Below are 20,145 nucleotides of genomic sequence, written 5' to 3'. Positions count from 1 at the left end.
AAAAGGAGTGTTTACTTTTCATCATTTTATATCACCCTTTGGAATAACTAAATTCATTCTGTGCCATCACAAAACCAAACTGGAAACTGTCAAGAAAGAGGCTTTACTTAAAAGAGCTAGTGGGAATGAGAAAACCAAGGAAAAGAAATTTGAGGCATGGTGGCAAAAAGAAATCCCTGACAGAACAATCAGCTCCTGTAAGAAGAAAGAGAAGGACATTGACCCTGGGAGCTCAGATGCTGGGTCTGCTGGTGGAGGCACCATTCTTGTGGGTTGGGCTTCATGTCAAGGTAAACTTTGCTTAACCTTGCTGCTTTCCTATGTGTAAATAAAGATGGCGACTGGTTTTCTAGCCTGTTGATCCCGTCAAAAAATATTTCTGTTCTTTCCTGAAAAATTATTTTTTCTCTTCATAGTGGTGTGCTTGATAATTCAGGAGGGAAAATACTTGTTCGGAAGGTTGCTGGACAGTCTGGTTACAAAGGGAGTTATTCCAACGGTGTCCAATCGTTATCCCTACCACGATGGAGAGAATCCTTTATCGTCTTAGGTATGACCACACACTGGAGAAACGCTGCTAAACCTACCACAAGATGAAATGTGCTCTTTTCATTGTGCTGTTGGTTTTTGTTTATGGCACACCTCATTTCATAAAAATCTGAAGCATTCGTTTTTCTGATAATTAGAATCATGATACAATAAATTAGAATTACATGATAAATCACCACAAAGTCATATCTGAAAATACTAAAAGGCTCCACATGCTTGTTTTAATTACACTGCAGTTATCTGTAAGTCCAATCAGATTTTTAATTACATTAATCACATTTAATAGCTTGGGTTTTTAAACCAGTCCTTTAGTTATGCCAAATGTGCCTCATGTCTAGAACCTTATTCCTTGAGATTTCTTTTAAGTGGATAGATAGGTATTGTCACAGCAAATCCATTGTGTCATACACAATGGCCATATCAAGAGGCATATAATGGCAGTCTGTTCCATTGTTGGTGATGCTAAGTTTGATTCATTGGATATTTTACCATATCTCTCCATGGCAAAGATACCTCGTAATTAGTAAGCATCTGTAGGGTAATGCTTTAACATGCTCGAGTAGCTTGTTCCCCAACAAATTTCACCCAGTGATTTTAACATCCATTGCTGATCCTCACTGTAACAAGTATTACATTAGTAATTGCAAAATTATAATTTTTTCTAATTCTGTCATTCCTTCCACATTTGTTAGCTAGTGTTCTTATATAAAGAAGAGTTGCTTTCCCCCTCTGCACCTATTATTTTTAAGTGGACTATGGATTCATAGATTGTTTTTAAAAATATAATATAATGTTATCATCTATTATCTTTATTTTTCTTTTTGGTGCTCATATTTTCTGAGATTGCCCAGTGGGAGACCTTCAGGCTTTTGACATGTTCACGGTAGTGCTTGAGGACAACACAGTGTTTTTTTTTTTTGTTTTTTTTTTTGAGACGGAGTTTCAATCTTGTTGCCCAGGTTGGAGCGTAATGACACGATCTCGGCTCACCGCAACCTCTGCCTCCTGGGTTCAAGCGATTTTCCTGCCTCAGCCTCCTGAGTAGCTGGGATTACAGGCATGTGCCACCATGCCTGGCTAATTTTTGTATTTTTAGTGCAGACGGGGTTTCTCTGTGTTTGTCAGGCTGGTCTCGAACTCCTGACCTCAGGTGACCCGCCCGCCTCGGCCTCCCAAAGTGCTGGGATTACAGGCATGAGCCACCACGCCCGGCCTAACAGTGTTCTATACTCACCTTATACTTACCCTACTCTAAACCTGAATCTCCCATTTTCTCTAAGGCGGTTCCATGGGATTTTAAACTAGATTGTAGCCAACTTCCTGGCCTCCCAACAAAATTAGGCGCCTTGGGACTGTCCTGAGAAGGAGCCACTTATAGAAAACTAGCTGAACAGGGAAGAGAGAAATGTTTCATAAAACAGTAGGTCTTCCAATCCGGGTGGTTTTCTAGCACTGCTAGGCACCCCATGCCTCAAGCCCCTACCGTCCTCCACTGATTAGAGTCGTTAGCAGGACAACAAACAGACCTTTTACTATTCTTCTCAACTTGAGCAATCCTTGTTTCCTTTTGCCTGCCAAATTCTACACGCCCACAGTTCAAATTAGACTGGTTTCTTTGTCAGATAGTGGAAGAGTATCAACCGCAGTACTGTGGGGTTTTTGCCTTGTAACAAAAAATTCACAACGGGAGCCATATAAAAATGCTAATGTCTCGAATACAAATATGTTGAGACAGAGAGAAATATAATCTCCGCATAGGTGTTCACCAAGTAGATCCTGGCTGAATAAGAGCATTTCAGCCTTAAGTGCTCAGTCTGCAATCCAAGAATCTCAACAGAGGTTTAAAAGAAAAATTAATTCTATGGCAGTAGAGATGTTTTGGGCTTTTTAAGTGAAAATCAATCTGCTGATATTATTCCCTATAAATCTCGACTTCCATCTCCCCTCATTCGACCTAGTGACAGTTAACCGAAAATACTTTTTGCCAATGATAATAAACATTTGTGCTTCTGCAATGGCTTGGAAGCCTCTCTTGAATGGATGAGTTAGGAGCTCACTGCAGCATAAGCATTGATAACTGACTGGCAGCCAAGGAATGCTTCCCATTATTCAGAGGTTCATGGCCAGCAAGTTTAACTGCATGATGTCCGAATCCTCTTCTGAAGGCTCAGGTGCCACCATGATCTTTCTCTAGGTTTTTATTTCTAATTTTCATATGCCCCTGAGCTACTTAACTAATTCACTTTGGTGAGCTAAGAGGGGGAGCAAAAGAGGAGATGTATGTTTACGGCCCGCATGATCTTTACACAGTCCAGGGATATGAAATGTCAGTGAGGGACCCCCTAATACTTCCCTTTTATTCTTTGATCCACATTTCAGGGAACTGAGCTCATGCTCCTTTTCCTTCTGAATAGAAACACACACAAAAAAATCACGTTTTAGATCAATAAATAGAGAGAGAAGATGTCTCTTCCTCGCTTTCTGCAGATAAAGTGTGGCCCACAGCCATGGGGCCCTCTCTGGGCCTAAAATAACCTCAATCATTGTCATTTGGAGCAGGCCTTGACATTGGTGGAGGACTTGGAAAGGCCAATCCTGTTCCCCAGGTGATTCTAATGAGGTAAAGTAATGCAAGTAAGCCCAAACACGTGGCATTTATAGGTAACACCAGAATAAATTTTTGCATCTCTATGGAGATACATAGTTCCAAAACATTTTAACATTTTTTCCATTAGATGTCTACAATCTTGTGTAGTAAGCAGGGCCATGTCATTATTCCTCTTTTGTGAAAGAAAACACAAGAGCCTCAAAGGTTGGGGCAGTTAATTAAAGGTAAAATAGAAACGGAAACCTAGATTGTCTTACTCCTAATCCTAGTTTCTTACCTAGACCCTGCTATTCTTTCTGCTTCATGACCCTACGATCCCTGTGCCAGCAGGATGGTTGGCAAGATAGTGCCCTAGATCCTCCTCCACCCACCTAGGTTCTCTGTGCCACACTGCTTACCATCTTCACATCCTGTAAAAGTATTCCCTCCAGATGGGAGAAGAAATGCTTTCATTACTAGATGTAATATTGGCTAACAGGTAGTACCCCTACCAAGGTATTTTAATTTTAACAGAGATCTAAGCTTTAAGATATTCCCCCACTGAATAAATACTTCTTGAGCAACTGCTTCACGCCAGGAACAAATTGCTTTGAGCTCTGAAAATTCAACCATTACCAAGTCAGAAAAATGACTTGCCTTCAGGGGGCTTACTGTATTCCAGTGGCATTCTCACTTTACTTGTGGAACAAAGACCATATGGTGGAATTTCAGGCGTCCTTTTATGGTCAGAAGAAGACTTTGGCAATTTTTTTATGCTTTTTTTTTTCCCTAATAGACGTTACCATTCCTCCTCCTTGCCTGCTAGCTACCGTGTCTCCCCCTGGGTGAGCAACACATGGTTATCATGGTTATTTTCAAGGTTGACCTATATTTACCTACTTTTAGGTTTTACTACTGCTATGAAATTCAAATGAATCCCACAGGGTCTGTGAAAGTGAGCCTATGACCGGAGCACTCCATCATCTCAAAGGAGAGCATGTGGAGGGCTTTCCCGTTCACCTACTGATACAATTAAACATTCGAAGCCACACAGATAAAAACCTTCACTTCCATGTCACATCTTCACGGGTGAAAGAAGGATTGCTGATGTTAAGCAACTCTGAATCATGGAGAGTTGGTTGCTTCCATTCTAATAGTAATAAGACACAAGCTATATAGGAAAACAAAATGCCACTTGACATTCTCATTGTAATCAACTATTCAGCATGAGGGAGACTGATTTTATTGAACTGAAGAGAGATAAATTGAAAGGAGAGAATCAACTTAGTACAGAACCATCTAAAACCTCTAGCTCTAGAAATAAATCTCGTTTTTTTTTTCTTTTTTGCAGAAAGTAAACCCAAAAAGGGTGTAACCTACCCATCAGCTCTTACATACTCATCATCGAAAAGTCCAGCTGCCCAAGCAGGCAAGTGCTCACGTGTGATTGAATCTAAACCTTCTGAGTCCATGAACACGCGACGTGTTTTGGGAGATAGCGGAGAAATTAACATCTTAACCGGTCAAGCTCCACTGGCTCTGGCAATATTTTAACAGATGCCAGGAACATGGGCACAGAAATCAATGAGATCATGGCTGGGGCTGAAGAATGAAAGCTTTATTTTTTGTTTTTGCAATTCCGAGATTGTGTCTCTATATTTGTGTCATTTTCATTCAGATTGACTGTTGCCTTGAGTTTTAATGTACTGTTACTTTAGAAAATGACATGACATTCTGTCCGGAAATGTTTCCTGGCAGCTAAAAGGAAAAAGCTGTATCTACTTAGGTATGAAATGAAGAGAAGCAAAGAGAACGAGGTGGTTTATGTGATAACAGCAAGCTGCTCATCCAAATAACCCAGGCCAAAAATACACTGTCTACAAGGTTGTGCCAACTCAGCTTTCATGTGAACCACAAAAGGGAGTATCGGTAGACCTCAGGCCAAGAAAAGACCTTTTTCCAGGTTTCTGTGTTAAATCAAGAACTGTACTATGCATTATTGTATCTCCAGAGGTGTTTTGATTTCCCACACAAAGAGAAACTGTGAGTCGCTTTATAACGGGATTTTGCATTGCTTCCAGAAACTTGATAGGCTAGCTAATACATTATGAGCCTGATAGTTCAGGTTCTATTCATGTACTTAAGGTGAACATGGTTTAAGAATAGCAGTAGAACTTAGCATTTATTGAGCATTTGCTGTATGCCAGGCATCATTCCAAGAATTTTACCTGATCATTGTGTTTAATCACCGTAGACAACCATTGGCCTATACTATTACTCTGGCTGAGGAAAATGCAGCACAGAGAAGTTAACTAAATTAACTTCCATCAAACAGAAACCCCTCTCTAAACCACCATTCTATATTTTCTTTCTCTTTTTTTTTTTTTTTCTTTTTTCGAGACAGAGTTTCACTCTGTTGCCAGGCTGGAGTGCAGTGGTGCGATCTCAGCTCCCTACAACCTCTGCCTCCCAGGTTCAAGCGATTCTCCTGCCTCAGCCTCCCGAGTAGCTGTGACTACAGGCGCCTGCCACCACGCCTGGCTAATATTTGTATTTTTAATAGAGACGGGGTTTCACCATGTTGGCCAGGATGGTCTCGATCTCTTGACCTCATGATCCTCCCGCCTCGGCCTTCCAAAATGCTAGGATTACAGGCATGAGCCACTGTTCCTGGCCCATTCTAGATTTTCTTATGCTAATAGTATGTATATAGATCGCTGATTTCCTGATTTGAGGAGACTTAGCATACAAATAAGGAATTTTTTTTGTCTTTTCTCTTAATTACTGCTCCAGCTCTATCTTTAATTACTTTTTAATGGATCCAGTGGTCTAGTCCTGTTTGTTTAGTTTCAAGGATAGAGCTGTTCCCCACCTCCACCCGTGAACTGGCAGTGGGTCTGGTGCCTCGTGGGCCATTTCTGAGATATCGCTTGTCCTCTTTTGACCTGGGCACAGAGACGAAGAATGGGTGACAGGTCTCCTTAAGTGGCTGGCATCTCTGTTGTTTCATCTGGCCCTGTGGCTCTGCAGAGCCAGAGGAAAGACTGATTCCTGGGTAGGTGATGTGTGTAGATATCGAAGGCAAGGAGACAGTGTTTAGTTTCATCCTGGCACCCTCTTGTTGGGCCAGAAATCTGTGCCCCTCACTCCTTTCTCCAAGGTAGATACGGATGCCTGGTTCCAGCAGCCCCCTGGGGCAGCCCCTTCCCACAGAGCCATGGGAACAGCCAGGCTTCTCTTTGGCACCCTCAGGTCTGAGAACTGGGATGGGGTGAGGTCACCTCCCTCCTCGCATTTTGCTGCATGAGCCCTGCTGGCACGAGCCACTCCAGCTGCACCCCTCCCTCTCTCAGAGATCCCTAGGGCAGAAACAGTCCCCAGGTTCACATAAAGCCCCCAACTTCAGGGACCACATGTCAAGCACCCCCTATTTTTACCATGAGTGGAAGAGCATTTCTAGACTCCCAGAATACACCCCCAAAACTCTGCAAGCTCTGTTGCTGTATTGCACACGTGTGATGGATCTGCAGAAAGATTGGTGGGAAATAAGATGCCCACCTGCCCTCCTGGCAGGTCCCCACAATCTTGACGAATGACTCTCTTAAAGCACCTTCATTTGGCTTGGGTACGACAAAGTGTGAAGGAAGGGAGGAAATATCTTCTGACTCTGAACACAGCACCCTCTAAAAGGTGGCTTCTGACCCCTCCTGTTTTTCGGGTCCTTTCCTTCTGTCCACTGGCCTGGGATGGGGGTGTCGGGGGTGTTGTGCAGGTTCTACTGGAATGGCCTCACCCGTGGGAAGTTCAGTGGCATCTCTCCTGTTTTGGAAAGGGGTACTTGTGGCCGGGCGCAGTGGCTCACACCTGTAATCCCAGCACTTTGGGAGGCCGAGGCAGGCAGATCACGAGGTCAGGAGATGGAGACCATCCTGGCTAACATGGTGAAACTCCGTCTCTACTAAAAATACAAAAAATTAGCCGGGCGTGGTGACACGCGCCTGTAGTCCCAGCTACTCGGGAGGCTGAGGCAGGAGAATCGCTTGAACCCGGGAGGTGGAGGTTGCAGTGAGCCAAGATCACGGCACTGCACTCCAGCCTGGGTGACAGAACGAGACTCCATCTAAAAAAAAAAGAAAAAAGAAAGGAGTACGTGTGCCCTTCTGGCTTCAGCTTTGGGCTGTATCTGGACAGCAGGGAGGGCCACATAATCTTCTGTGACTGTAGTCGTCTGTCCAGTACTTTCTCTGTGCCACACACCTGCACTACAGTAACCCTGAGGTAGAGTGCCAGTATCTTCCCTTTTCAGATAAGGAAGCTGACCTTGAGAGAGGTTTAGTAACTCACCCAAGGCCATAGTTCTAAGCAGCCCAAAAAGTATGCAAACTCGGTATCACCTTAAAGCAGGGAAAGTTGCAGGGAAAAGAGTGTAGGGCAGAGAAACTATAGCCAAATGATAACTCGGATAATAAAAGTCTACTTGGTTTGTACGTTCTCCGCAGCAGAGACAATTTCTAAAACTACCTATTTACCCCAAGCACCATTCACCCCCAGCAAGCACTTGTTCCAGATGCCTGAGTCATTGACATCCACAATGAGTGTGGGTAGCCAAGGGAGCTTTTCGTGAAATTTATAAACTAGCAAGAGCCAAGCATTGCTGATGTCACTTGTCCCCTTTACCAAACCGTTTAAACTTTTGATGACAGTATCACTAGGCATTACTATCATCTCCTTGTTACTAGATGATCTATGACGGTCAGAGTCGGAAAAATTATTTACTCCTTCATTTTATTCATTCATTCAATGTTTACATTGAGTGAGCATCTCCTACGTGCAAGACCCTGAGCTAAACTACCAGCATTCCAACATAAAAGGGATTCTTGGGGATAGAAGAGCCTCTCTCTGTAAAGTCTTAGTCCCCAAGTCCTAAGTCCTTAGTCTTACTTAGCAGTAAGTTTTCACGAATTCAAATAAAAAATTTCAATGAGTACAATTAAAGGAGTGGTCCCCTTGGTCTTCCTTAAACGATAGAATTCCTTTAGTCATTGGGGAAGCAGAAGAGATGAAGGCTGAGCAGCTGTTCAGGTCTCCGCATGACCCTAAAAAATGTGTCCCATCTCTCTGAGAATATGAATTAACAGGCTAATCAGGCTAGGATGACCCCCAAAAGCATGACAACCTTCTACCATGGGAAATTATCCCCCTCAAAAAATAGAAGGCACTTTGATTTGCCCTGTGCGGCTCACACTGAGAACAGGCGTTCCCTGAGGTTTAAATACTGTTCCACCACCACCGCGCCCCAACTGCCCTGGCATTTAGCAACCATTAGGCAGGCAGCTGCTTTTTGGCTAGAGCCTTGAGCTAAATAAAAACAGGGAAGTGTTGCTTTGTAGAAGTTTTTTTAAAAAAGCTAGGAAGGCACATTCCTAGTATCACAGCAAGAAAAGGGAAAGTAAATCTTTGTTAGAGGCTACTGAGCTAGCATGGGAAAAACCTCTTCTGCCTTCCCTGGCTGTCTGCTGAGTCCCCCACTGTGGTTCTCAAATCAGAATTCCACGGCCCACCCTGGGTCCAGTGAGTCAGAATCTCCGCGACCAGGGCCCTGGAACCTGCATTTTAACACCTCCAGTGTGGTTCTAACGATGAGCCAGGTGTGGGGAGCGGTGTGGCACCACCTGCTACGTTTGAGAAGGTGGCTGCCTGGAGCTCTTCCGACCACACCCAAATGAGGAATATGTGTAGAGTTTAAGGGAAGTTTTGAAATGCTTTCCCATAAAAATCTTTGAAAAAAGATCAAACCTTTATGTAGCTGAGATTGCAGGAAGAAACTATTTTACTAGTTTTTTTTCAAATGGCTCAAAAAGAACTTGGTTCCATGAAGAATTCACCTTGGATCAAATCAAGGGTATTATGTTCAGTGAGGAATTGGGAGCAATTGGGATAGGAGGAGTAATTTTTCTCTATCTTCCCTTTTTTTTTTTTTTTTTTTTGAGATGAAGTTTTGCTCTTGTTGCCCAGGCTGGAGTGCAATGGCTCGATCTCGGCTCTCCACAACCTCCGCCTCCCGGGTTCAAGCCATTCTCCTGCCTCAGCCTCTGGAGTAACTAGGATTACAGGGATGTGCCACCACCTCTGGCTAATTTTGTATTTTTAGTAGAGACAGAGTTTCTCCATGTTGGTCAGGCTGGTCTCAGACTTCTGACCTCAAGTGATCCACCCGTCTCGGCCCCTCAAAGTGCTAGGATTACAGGCGTCTATCTTCCCTCTTAAAGACAGTTCTAATCCATGAAGGAGAGCAGGCAAAAACAACAGCCCACGGAAGCCCGTGGAAGCCCATGGCTGTTAGTTGAATTTATGATACACTTGAAAGCATCTGCATTATGAGCAAGTGATACAAAGACTGCCCTCAGGATCTTCAGCCTTTCTTTAGCAAATCAATTTTAGCAAAGGCAGACTGGGATAGTCAGCAGCCTTGGGATTAGCCAATGCTGTGACAAAAAGATAATTCCGATTTTCAATATATAATAAGTTTTAGGTGGCAAAAAGTGTTCACTATTTGCAAGTAGAAGTTTTATTTTTAGTACATTGCAGTTTCATGAATCATTTACAAGTAAAATAGATTGTCAGTTTATGTATGTTTCTTTCCAAATTATTAATTACATCCTATTTCATAAAATATACAAGTGGATTTGTTAAATGGCTTTTCCCTAGATGAAGTAGGTCAAACCCGGGCCTGCATCTCCCTAAAGAGGCAATAATGCCTGGTAGCATTACCAGAGGGTAAGACGGAGAAGTACTTTGGAGAAATTAGAAACTTCCCTAGTACTTGTTATGAAAGCTCAAACTCTTTAAAATAATGAAAATGTCATAAATCAGGCAGATTCACTTTTGCCTGAGGATGGCTTGAAGGAGGCTGCTGTGAGCTCTTTAGTGATTTGTCTGACACAGGCTACAGGCAAATTTAAAGGTGACCAACTTAGCAAGAAACAAGGCAATTGAAAGATCAGTTTCCTACCTTGATCAGCTAATGCCTGCAAGAGCAGACCGAATGGCTGAATTCCAACCCGATTCCAGGAACACTGTTTGCTGACCTGCTGTCTTAAGTCAGTGCTGTGATTCCTGCAAAAGACGGCAGAGTCAGGGTGGGGAAATGAGCAGGTGCTGGTGTTGGCTGTGGGTCTAAACACCCCACCACACATTTGTTTGCATCACTTGTCCAGGACTATGATTCTGGCACTATTTTCCTGGATGTTATACAATGTCAAAGGGGAAGGTGGATGGTTCCCCCCAAGACAGAAGCACCTTCTTATTTCAGATGCTATCTTCTTGGTCTGCTGTGCTGTGTAACAAAAATGTATCAACCCCAAGCAGAGTTAAGGCCAGAGCTAGGATGCTGTGGTAGGCTGAAAAACACCCTGGAAAAGATATCCATGTCCTAATCCCTGGAACCATTGAATGTTTCCTTATATGGAAAAAATGTGGGGAGGCTTTGCTAATGTGATTAAATTAAGGATCCTGAGATCGTGACGGGGCGGTTATTCTGGATTCCCCAGGTGGGCTCTAAATGCAATCACTGGCATCTTTGTAAAAGGAAGGCAGAGGGAGATTATTTCACATCCATAGAGGAGGAGGTTGTATTAGTTCGTTCTCACACTGCTATAAAGACACTACCCAAGACTGGGTAATTTACAAACAAAGGAGATTTAGTTGACTCACAGTTCCACATGGCTGGGGAAGCCTCAGGAAACATACAATCATGGCAGAAGGGGAAGCAGGCATGTCTTACATGGCAGCAGGTGAGAGAGAGAGAGAGGAAAAACTGCCTTATAAAACCATCAGAGCTTGTGAGAACTCACTCACTATCACGAAAACAGCATGAGGGACACCGCCCCCATGATCCAATCACCTTCCACCTTGTCCCTCCCTTGACAGGTGGGGATTATGGGGATTACAATTTGAGGTGACATTTGGGTGGACACGGAGCCAAACCATATCAGAGGTCATATGACGACGGAGCAGAGAAACAACTGAGGATGCTGGCCTTGAAAACTAAAGTGGCATGGCCACAAGCCAAGGAATGCCAGAAGTCAGCAGAAACCAGAAGAGGCAAGACACAGAGTCTACCCTATAGCCTCCTGAGAAAGCTCAGTGTTGCTGACACCTTGAGTTTGACCCAGTGATGCTGATGTCTGACTTCTGGCTTCCAGAACTGTGAGAGAATAAATTTCTGTCATTTTAAGCCACCCAGTTTGTGGTAGTTTGTTACAGCAGCCCTAGCAGTCGATACAGGTACACAGGGACAGAAGCTGGCATGCCCCAATGGGGCCCAGCAGGCACAAGCAACAGTGAGTTGTTCCTTCCCAGGACCGAGGAGCTGTTCACTCTGGGGGCCATTGTGTGTCTCCCTGAGAACCCACAGTTCTCAAGACAAACCCCAATGCCCAGTGGGTAGCCACTTGTCCCCTTGCTCTAAACCTTCAGAGATATTCTCAGAGCACTAACAAACTGAGACTTGCTTTATAGGGAGCCAACTACAGCGGTGTTTAAAAGGAGAGAAGTGATCTAAATCATCACACGTGGATGAAGAGCACCATTTAGAAGTAGAATCTAGGCCGAGCACGTGGCTTGCACCTGTAATCCCAGAGCTTTGGGAGGCTGAGATGGAAGAATTGTTTGAGGCCACGTGTTCAAGATCAGCCTAGGCAAAACAGGAAGATGCTTTCTCTACAAAAAAAAAAATTTTTAATTAGGCAGGTATGGTGTCTTGCACCTGTAGTCCCAGCTACTTGGGAGGTTAGGTGGGAGGATCACTGTACCCCAGAAGTTCGAGGCTGCAGTGAGCTATAATTGTGCCACTGCACTGCAGCCTGGGTGACAGAGCAAGATCCTGTCTCAAAAAAGAAAAAAAATGTAGAATCTGGATGATTCTTACCATCCAGTTAGTTCTATTACCCCATTTTACATATTAGGAAACTGGGGCCCAGAGGAGTTGACTAGTCATGAACCAACCTAAACCAGAGCATCTGAAACGTATTCTCTAAGACTAAGTCATAGTGAAAGTCCCAAATGCACCTTTCTGTCTTCTATTCCAAGGCCAATGCTAATCAAATCAGCAAAAATCAAAAACAAAAAAATATGTACATAAACCATTGCTAGTGGTGCCAGGCAAAGTAATTCAGCAATTAATCATGTTCTGCCTTGTCTATGTTCTATGTTGCTATAGTTTTGACCTGTCATTTATTTTATTGCTATTGAATCTTTGGTTGATTGAGTGATTGCTCTGAGAGCATACATTCTTTCAGGCAAGAATGTGGCTATTACCTGGGTTTCACCCTTCGCCGTGGCTAGTACAGCTCTGTGCTCATAGCTAGTGTTCAATCAACATTTATTTTATTTCTAGTTCTATAAGAGTGTACAGGTTATTTTGTGGGCCCTGGTATAATTCCATTTTCTTACAGGTGAGACCACAAAAGCCTATCAGAGGCCACCTATTCCAGGGACAACTGCACAGCCGGTCACTCTGATGCAGCTTCTGGCTGTCACTGTAGCTGTGGCCACCCCCACCACCTTGCCAAGGCCATCCCCTTCTGCTGCTTCTACCACCAGCATCCCCAGACCACAATCAGTGGGCCACAGGAGCCAGGAGATGGGTCAGTAGGTAGACCATGTGTTGCTTTGTGCTAGGGAAATGGGAAATTGGGCTTTTAGAGTAACAGCTCTGTCTGAGCATCTACTGGGCTGGGTGAATGGGGAGCACTGGAGAACTGGGCCGGGGGTATGTGATTGTGTCCTCCTCCTAGATTCAAGGGAGGATGTAGATTCAAAAATAAGACTGCTGTCACCGTACTTCTGAAGATAGAATACTTTCCCATTGCAAAATCTTCATTTCTCCAAAAGCTCAGTTGAAGGGATGGTAGATTTCTATGTAAACATTGTTGGGGTTTATTGTTGTTGTTACTGGTTTTTAAGTGACAAATGGTACAGACTTGGAAGTCTTCAAATATTAAAAGCAAACAAAACCAAAAGAATCCCTTTAGGAAAAGTCAGCTAATGTTTTTGTTCCTTTTCTGATGGTTTTTTGTCTTACTACTTTTACCCATTGCTCAAATCATGTTGAAGGTTTTATCAAGGTCCAGTTTATGGACTTCATCTCGTACTACATCAAATAGGGCCTAAGGAGCCCATCTGATCATCTGATCTCATTTCTGCACAGACTTATATCTACACCATCCTAAGTTAATAAGCATCTATCTCACTTCCAGAACTTTTCTAGCAAGGGGCCGAAAACTTCTGCAGCTGGAGTTCCACTATTGTCTTAGCAATGTTTTCTGAATATTTCCCACCTGGTGCCACTTTTTCCTTCCAGGAGGAAGTGCTCTGGACTTGTTCTTTTCAGGCTCGCCTCCAGCTTCCAGTCACTACTGCCACGTAGCATGACCCTTCCCCCTCTCCACTCCCATAGCAGAGGCCAGCTACCTACCTATCCATCTTCTTATTTAAAAAATGCATATCAGGCTGGGCACGGTGGCTCATGCCTGTAATCCCAGCACTTTGGGAGGCCGAGGCAAGCAGATCACTTGAGGCCTGGAGTTCAAGACCAGCCCGGCCAACATGGTGAAACCCCATCTGTACTAAAAATGCAAATATTAGCCAGGTGTGGTGGCATGTGCCTATAGTCCCAGCTACTTGGGAGGCTGAAGCTGGAGAGTCGCTTGAACCTGGGAGGCAGAGGTTCCAGTGAGCCGAGATCGCACCACTGCACTCCACCCTGGGTGACAGAAAGAGACTCCGTTTCAATAAATAAATAAATAAAAATGCAAATCAGCACTTTGAATGTGCTAGCCCATCTTCTGAACACCTTACAAATATTAGCCTATTGAATCCTCCATAACAACCCTATGAAGTAGATTTATGACTTCCAATTTCAATAATCCATTGTATTGATGAGGAAACCAAGGAGTAAGGCAGTGAGGAAACTGGTTCCAGCCTACACAGCTGGGAAGTGGCAGAACTGGAATTCAAACTCCAGCAGCCCGGCTCTCCTCTTCCTTGCAGGGGAGCATCCCTGCCAAAAATGAACACCCCAGGCCCAGGCAGAGCACATCTTGGCATGATTAGTATGGCAAAATTAAAAGGTGCTCAGCACAGCCAACTTCTTCTTGAATTAATAATAAATAACAGAATGCATGTAGTACATATATCTCATTTACCAGGTATACTGCATGTATTTTCTTATTTAATCTTCCCAATAACTTTTTGAAATAAGAATTATTATTATGGTATTTTATGGACGACTCTTTGAAGAAGCTATGATATAAAGTCCCAAAATAAGAATACCGCAAAAAGAATTTTTGGTGTTCTGAAATACATCAAACACTCCTCCACCATTCTGTTCCTGTTTAACTCAGGATAATATTAACACAGGTGCACAATACTTGACAGCAAAAGAGAAACAGGAAGGATGCTGGATGGCAAGGGTTAAGAGGGGTTCTGTAGCCAGAAGTTCTCCTTTCTAAAATTTCAGGCTCTTGACTTCAGATGCCTTGATTCTTTCAAAGATTTTTGAGTATCTGAGTTAGTTGTTTGCTCCTGTTTTCTCCTTAGAGGACTTTAAATTCTTACATAACACATATAATTAAACATGTGGCATATTTATTTGGCTACGCTGGGAGCTTGGAAATCTGTTGCAAGTTGGGCTCTGCTGGTGGAAAACCTAAGAAACTTGCAGTAGTGGCTCCTAACCTGGCAAAGCTTCTTTATTCCTGGCTTGGGAACAGGAGCTTTGGACAACAGCCTCCTGGCCCATCAGTGTTCCTTCTTCATCCTTGTCCAGCACCCACTTCTATGGTGATCCACAGACTGCTAGACAAACGCTCGGAGCAAGCAAGCCATGAAGCATTCACCACAATGGCTAGGATAGGAACCAAACTGGGGAAGGGGGGAGAGCTTTTTAAAAGTTGTATTGCCTATTCAAAGGAGTTTCTGAAGGCCTAGAAAGAAGTGAAAATTAATATTTAATTGCTTATGTCTTCTTAAAATAAAAGTATTCATGAGAGACTTTCCAGAAACCATACAAATCACTCATGTAAAGTACAAATCAATGGTTTTTCATATATTCATAGGGTTGTGTGACCATCACCACAATCAATTCTAGAACATTTTCATCCCCCAAAAGAAATCCCGTGCCCATAAACAGTTACTCATCATTTCCCCAACCCCTCCTCCCCAGCACTAGGCAGCCAATTGACTTGCATGAATGCCTATCTTAAGGCTATAGATATTTGCTGTGATATTTCAGTCCAACTATATTAAATAATATTTAGATAAGTCATGTTTTTCCTTCAAATGGGCTGAAAATTGGAAAGCAAATCTCCTTATACTGTGATAGACAAGTGAGCTGCTGTTATTGCACTTATTAAAGATTTTTCCTCTTATATATGTGGCTGTAGGCAAAAGGTTCTAGAACTGGTTGTGGACAGGGTGTTCAAGCAAAACCTAATTCACTTATTCATTCAACAAACGTTTTATGGAATGCCCACTATGTGTCAGGCACTGTTCTAAATCTGGGCTACATCGATGAACACATCCCATCAAGATCCCTGCAGCAAGTCGCTTCGGCTTAGGACACCTGAAGAGTATGTAGCCAAAACAGGAGCTACCTGTGTTTGGGGTCTGTGATTCATTTGTACTCCACAATGGGATCAAGATCTGCCTCTGATACAAGACATGGGAACTTGGAGAGGGCTCAAGGGAGAGCGGAAAGTACATAGCAGGAAGAGACAGGGGTTCTTCCAGCCCATGCAGAGGAGCTGATGCAGGTGGAAGGTGGGGCTGGACACCAAAGCCGCATCATGGCCCCTTAACTGACCCATAAATGTGCACACCAGCAAGACAGAAGGGAGTGAGTCAAGGCTGGGGGTAAGGGAGCCGAAAGCCAGAGCAATAGAGACTTCCTACAGGTGCAGGAAGGAGGCTGTTCTTCATGGGAAAGGCCAAGGACAATGGCATCCCCAGGGACAGAGGGGGAAGCCGGGAGAGCCAGATCTATAGATATGCTTAGGAAAGAGTTCTGGAAAAGACAGAAAATCCCTCCAGGTTCAGCTACAGGTCTGGGTGAATCTACCACAGGCTAAGGAGGTGGAGTGGCTGTGTCTTCCTTTGTTTTCTTAATCAGGTTCATTTCAAGACATGCCATGGTTGCCTCAGCTGAGCTAGCATTGAACTTGTCCACAACCAAGGGTAGACCAGGGAGGGGAGAAGAGCGCCGCCTAGTGGCAGGGAATAGCGATGACAGAGATCCTACACCTCTCTACCCTGGGCTCCACCTTCTGACCAAGGACCGCTAAGCGAGAGAAAGTGAAATTTGAGGCAGGAAGAGAGGCCAGCATCTATCACAGCTCATTCCTTCCACATACAGTTTCCCTTACCAACACTCATCTCACCAGTGAAGGCTTATCTTCCTTAAGGTATTTGGAGAAGGCTTTTCTTAAAATCCAGTCTTACAAATAGTAAGAAAAAGACAAATATTCCAAAAGAAAGATGGGGAAAGGTCATAACCAGGCAAGCCACAGTAGAAGAACTACAAATGGCCAATAAAAAAAAAAAAATTGTTATAAAAATGTTCGGCTTTGCCGGGCCCGGTGGCTGACGCCTGTAATCTCAGCACTTTGGGAGGCCAAGGCGGGCGGATCACGAGATCAGAAGTTCGACCAGTCTGGCCAAGATGGTGAAACCCCATCTCTACTAAAAATACAAAAATTAGCCAGATGCAGTGGTGTGCACCTGTAATACCGGCTACTCAGGAGGCTGAGCCAGGAGAATCGCCTGAACCCGGGCAGCAGAAGTTGCAGTGAGCCGAGGTCGTGCCACTGCACTCCAGCCTGGGTAATAGAGTGAGACTTCGTCTCAAAAAAAAAAAAAAAGAAAAAGAAAAAGAAAAAAAAAAAAAAAGATGTTCAGCTTCACCAGGAATCAAGTAAGTACAAATTAAACAACAAAATATCATTTCTCAGCAACTCTCATTGGAAATCGATAATACACAGTTTGGATGAGAGTGTGGAGAAATGACCCAGAATTCACACTTCCAGGAATATATCCTAAGGTAATTATCAACCCGGGGTGAGAACAGATGCTGTTCATAATTTTTTAAAGGAGATAATTTAATTGTTTATCACTAGAAGAATGGTTAAAGAAGTTACTATACAGGTAGTAAAATGTTGAGAAATATGTGCGCTTAGTGCCACAAGAGAATTGGCCTGGGGCAGATCATTCAGTCAAAGAAGCAGGCTACAAAACAGCATGGGAACCAATCTCATTTTTGCAACGTGTGTTGTACATGAGAGCATGTACATCCCACAGAAAAAGGGATACAACTCTGTATGCCAGAATTGTATACCAGTAACTGCTGGCTAGAGGATAAAAGGTGATTGCTTACTATGCATAGTATATCATCTTATTTTTACAGTAAGCCTATGTTATCTGCATAATTAAACAGAAAATAAGGCTGCTTTGAGGCTGGGCGTGGTGGCTCATGCCTCCCTAATTCCAACACTTTGGGAGGCCGAGGCAGGAGGATCACTTGAGGCCAGGAGTTCAATACCAGCCTGGGCAACAGAGCAAGACCCCTGACTCTACAAAAATAAAAAAAAGCTTCCGTGGCTCACGCCTGTAATCCCAACACTTCGGGAGGCTAAGGCAGGCAGATCACCTGAGGTCAGGAGTTCAAGACCAGCCTGACCGACATGGAGAAAACCCATCTCTAATAAAAATACAAAATTAGCCGGGCATGGTGGCACATGCTTGTAATCCCAGCTACTCGGGAGGCTGAGGCAGGAGATCACTTGAACCTGGAAGGCGGAAGTTGTGGGGAGCCGAGATCATGCCATTGCACTCCAGCCTGGGCAACAAGAGCGAAACTCCATCTCAAAAACAAAACAAAACAAAAACTTAGCAGAGCATGGTGATGTGCACTTGTAGTCTCAGCTACTCAGGAGGCTGAGGCAGGAGGATCACTTGAGCCCAGGAGTTCAAGGCTGCAGTGAGCTTTGATCACACCACTGTACCCCAGCCTGGGGGACAGAGTGAGAGCCTGACTGAAAACAAAAAATAACCAAACAAACAAAGAAACCTACTTTGAAATTGTGCCAAATAATTAGAACATAGACAAAAAGAGTCAAAAGCTGATTTTGGATAACTCCAGTTCTAAGACAAATTGATATTTTTTTCCATGCCCTCTTGCTCTTCCCCTTCATGACATTTGGTTATTTCCGTCAGCTGGGTTTTACGTGCCTCTTTCCCTTCCAAAGGCTTTGCATTTCTCTTAACAGAATGCTTTATCTCCCTTCTCCCTTTTAAAACCTTGCTTTAGAGAAATTGCTCAATAAATAATGAATGTTGAAGTGTGTTTCCTTCGCTCACAGAGTAATTAAGGATAACCCATTGTGTACCTCTAAAAATGATGAAAAGCTAATGCTATTTGCATCAATACCATGTTAACGCAGCTTAAGCAAATTGCTGAATGTTAAGTGACATTTCTACTGAAGGATTACTTCAACCTCCCCATGAGTGGCACAGTTGAGAATTATTGTAAGAATAATGAAGTGTAAAGAAATATGGCATTTGACTAAAAGATAGATACTTTGATAGTTGTGAAATACAAAGGTTATTATTACCTGTAGTTTTTAGTTGGTGTTTTAGGTTAAATACTCTTTTTTTTTTTTTTCATTTGAATTCCTCTTCCAAGGCAGGTTTGGACTGCCCAAATATAGAGCTTCACCTTGTTTCCGACCTTGGTAATGTCTTGCTAGGTTGGATCATAGAAAGAATGAAAACAGTCAGGTTAAAATTTATTGGCCGGGCGTGGTGGCTCATGCCTTGGGAGGCTGAGGCAGCCAGATCTCTTGAGGTCAGGAGTTCAAGACCAGCCTGGCCAACATGGTGAAACCCCATCTCTACTAAAAATGTAAAAAATTAGTTGAGCCTAGTGGTACGCACCTGTAATCCCAGCTACTCGGGAGGCTGAGGTGGGAGAATCGCTTGAACCCGGAGGTTGCAGTGAGCTGAGATCGCGCCACTGCACTCCAGCTCTGGGCATACAGCGAGACTCCGACTCAAAAATAAATAAATAAATTAATTAATTAAATAAAATTCATGCTCTGACCAGTCAAATGTCCTTACAGATCTCTGGTCCACTGCCACCTACACAAGCAGCCAAAACAGGCCCGGAGCTGATCCAGGTAAGACCTTAAACTCCCTTTCCAGCCACTGATGAAAGTTAAGCTTGTTTACATGCAGTTCCTCTCCACATCTTTGCCATTTAATTTAGATTTGGACAAGGACTATTAAACCAGTTAGGCCAACAGAAGATGCCACTCAAGGGCCCAACTTCTAAGAAAACATGTAAAGAAGTGGTTAAGTAAGCAAAGCCCTGTCCCACTCTCTGTTCCCTTGAAGCGAGTCTGTAGAGGTTGTGATAGGAATGTCTCAGGATTCAGTAACCGGGCTCTTACAGACCTGAAAAGGGACACTCTCTGGGGCTTATTTTTGAGGAACTACGGTAAAACACAAAGGGAAATTTGTATCATCTCCCAGGAAAGAGGATTTTTTTCTCTCTTTTTTGCCTAAGTAATTCTATGCCACGGGGGACAGAAACACATTCTCTCTCCCCGGGAGTTCACCTATGAATTCTGAAATGCCCCTGGCTGTCTTCATTTCTGTATGGTTTGGCCGAAGAACTAGGAATCCAGCAAATTCTCTTCTCTGCAGCACTGTTAAGGCCTGCAGAGATTAGAAAGGAAAATCTAGCAGGGTTTGATGGTCTCCACAAACTCTACGCACAGCCCGGTCTATGAGCTGATAGACTTGGTGGAAGTATACCATTCCCTCTGAAGCCACAGGACACTAGGATCAGAAGCAGGTCTTCTCCCTGCTGGGGGATATTCGTCCACTCTCCACATGTTCTTAGAAACTGTAGGTTCTGTTTTGCTTGCTACTGGATAGGAACAGGGGCCCAA

The 20,145-nt window shown here is 43.6% G+C and overlaps 1 protein-coding gene across 3 annotated transcripts in view; it reads left to right on the top strand.

Moving 5' to 3' along the window:
* VIT (vitrin) overlaps window positions 1–20,145 on the top strand; it is a 114,312-nt gene that overhangs the window by 53,973 nt on the left and 40,194 nt on the right. For 2 of the 3 annotated variants that reach the window (XM_016948350.3, XM_016948349.3), the window contains exons 5-8: window positions 417–550; window positions 4,488–4,565; window positions 12,592–12,783; window positions 19,312–19,368. In XM_016948350.3, coding sequence (XP_016803839.1) covers window positions 417–550; window positions 4,488–4,565; window positions 12,592–12,783; window positions 19,312–19,368 — 461 coding nt within the window. Of the gene's footprint in view, window positions 1–416; window positions 551–4,487; window positions 5,180–7,167; window positions 7,629–12,591; window positions 12,784–19,311; window positions 19,369–20,145 lie in introns of those variants that run through there. The other variant, XR_010149152.1, reaches the window with a different exon arrangement.

Source organism: Pan troglodytes, chromosome 12, assembly GCF_028858775.2.
Source record: "Pan troglodytes isolate AG18354 chromosome 12, NHGRI_mPanTro3-v2.0_pri, whole genome shotgun sequence".
Lineage (NCBI taxonomy): Eukaryota > Metazoa > Chordata > Mammalia > Primates > Hominidae > Pan > Pan troglodytes.
The sequence above is the reverse complement of the archived record's forward strand: the minus strand, read 5'-3'. Positions and strand labels throughout refer to the sequence as shown.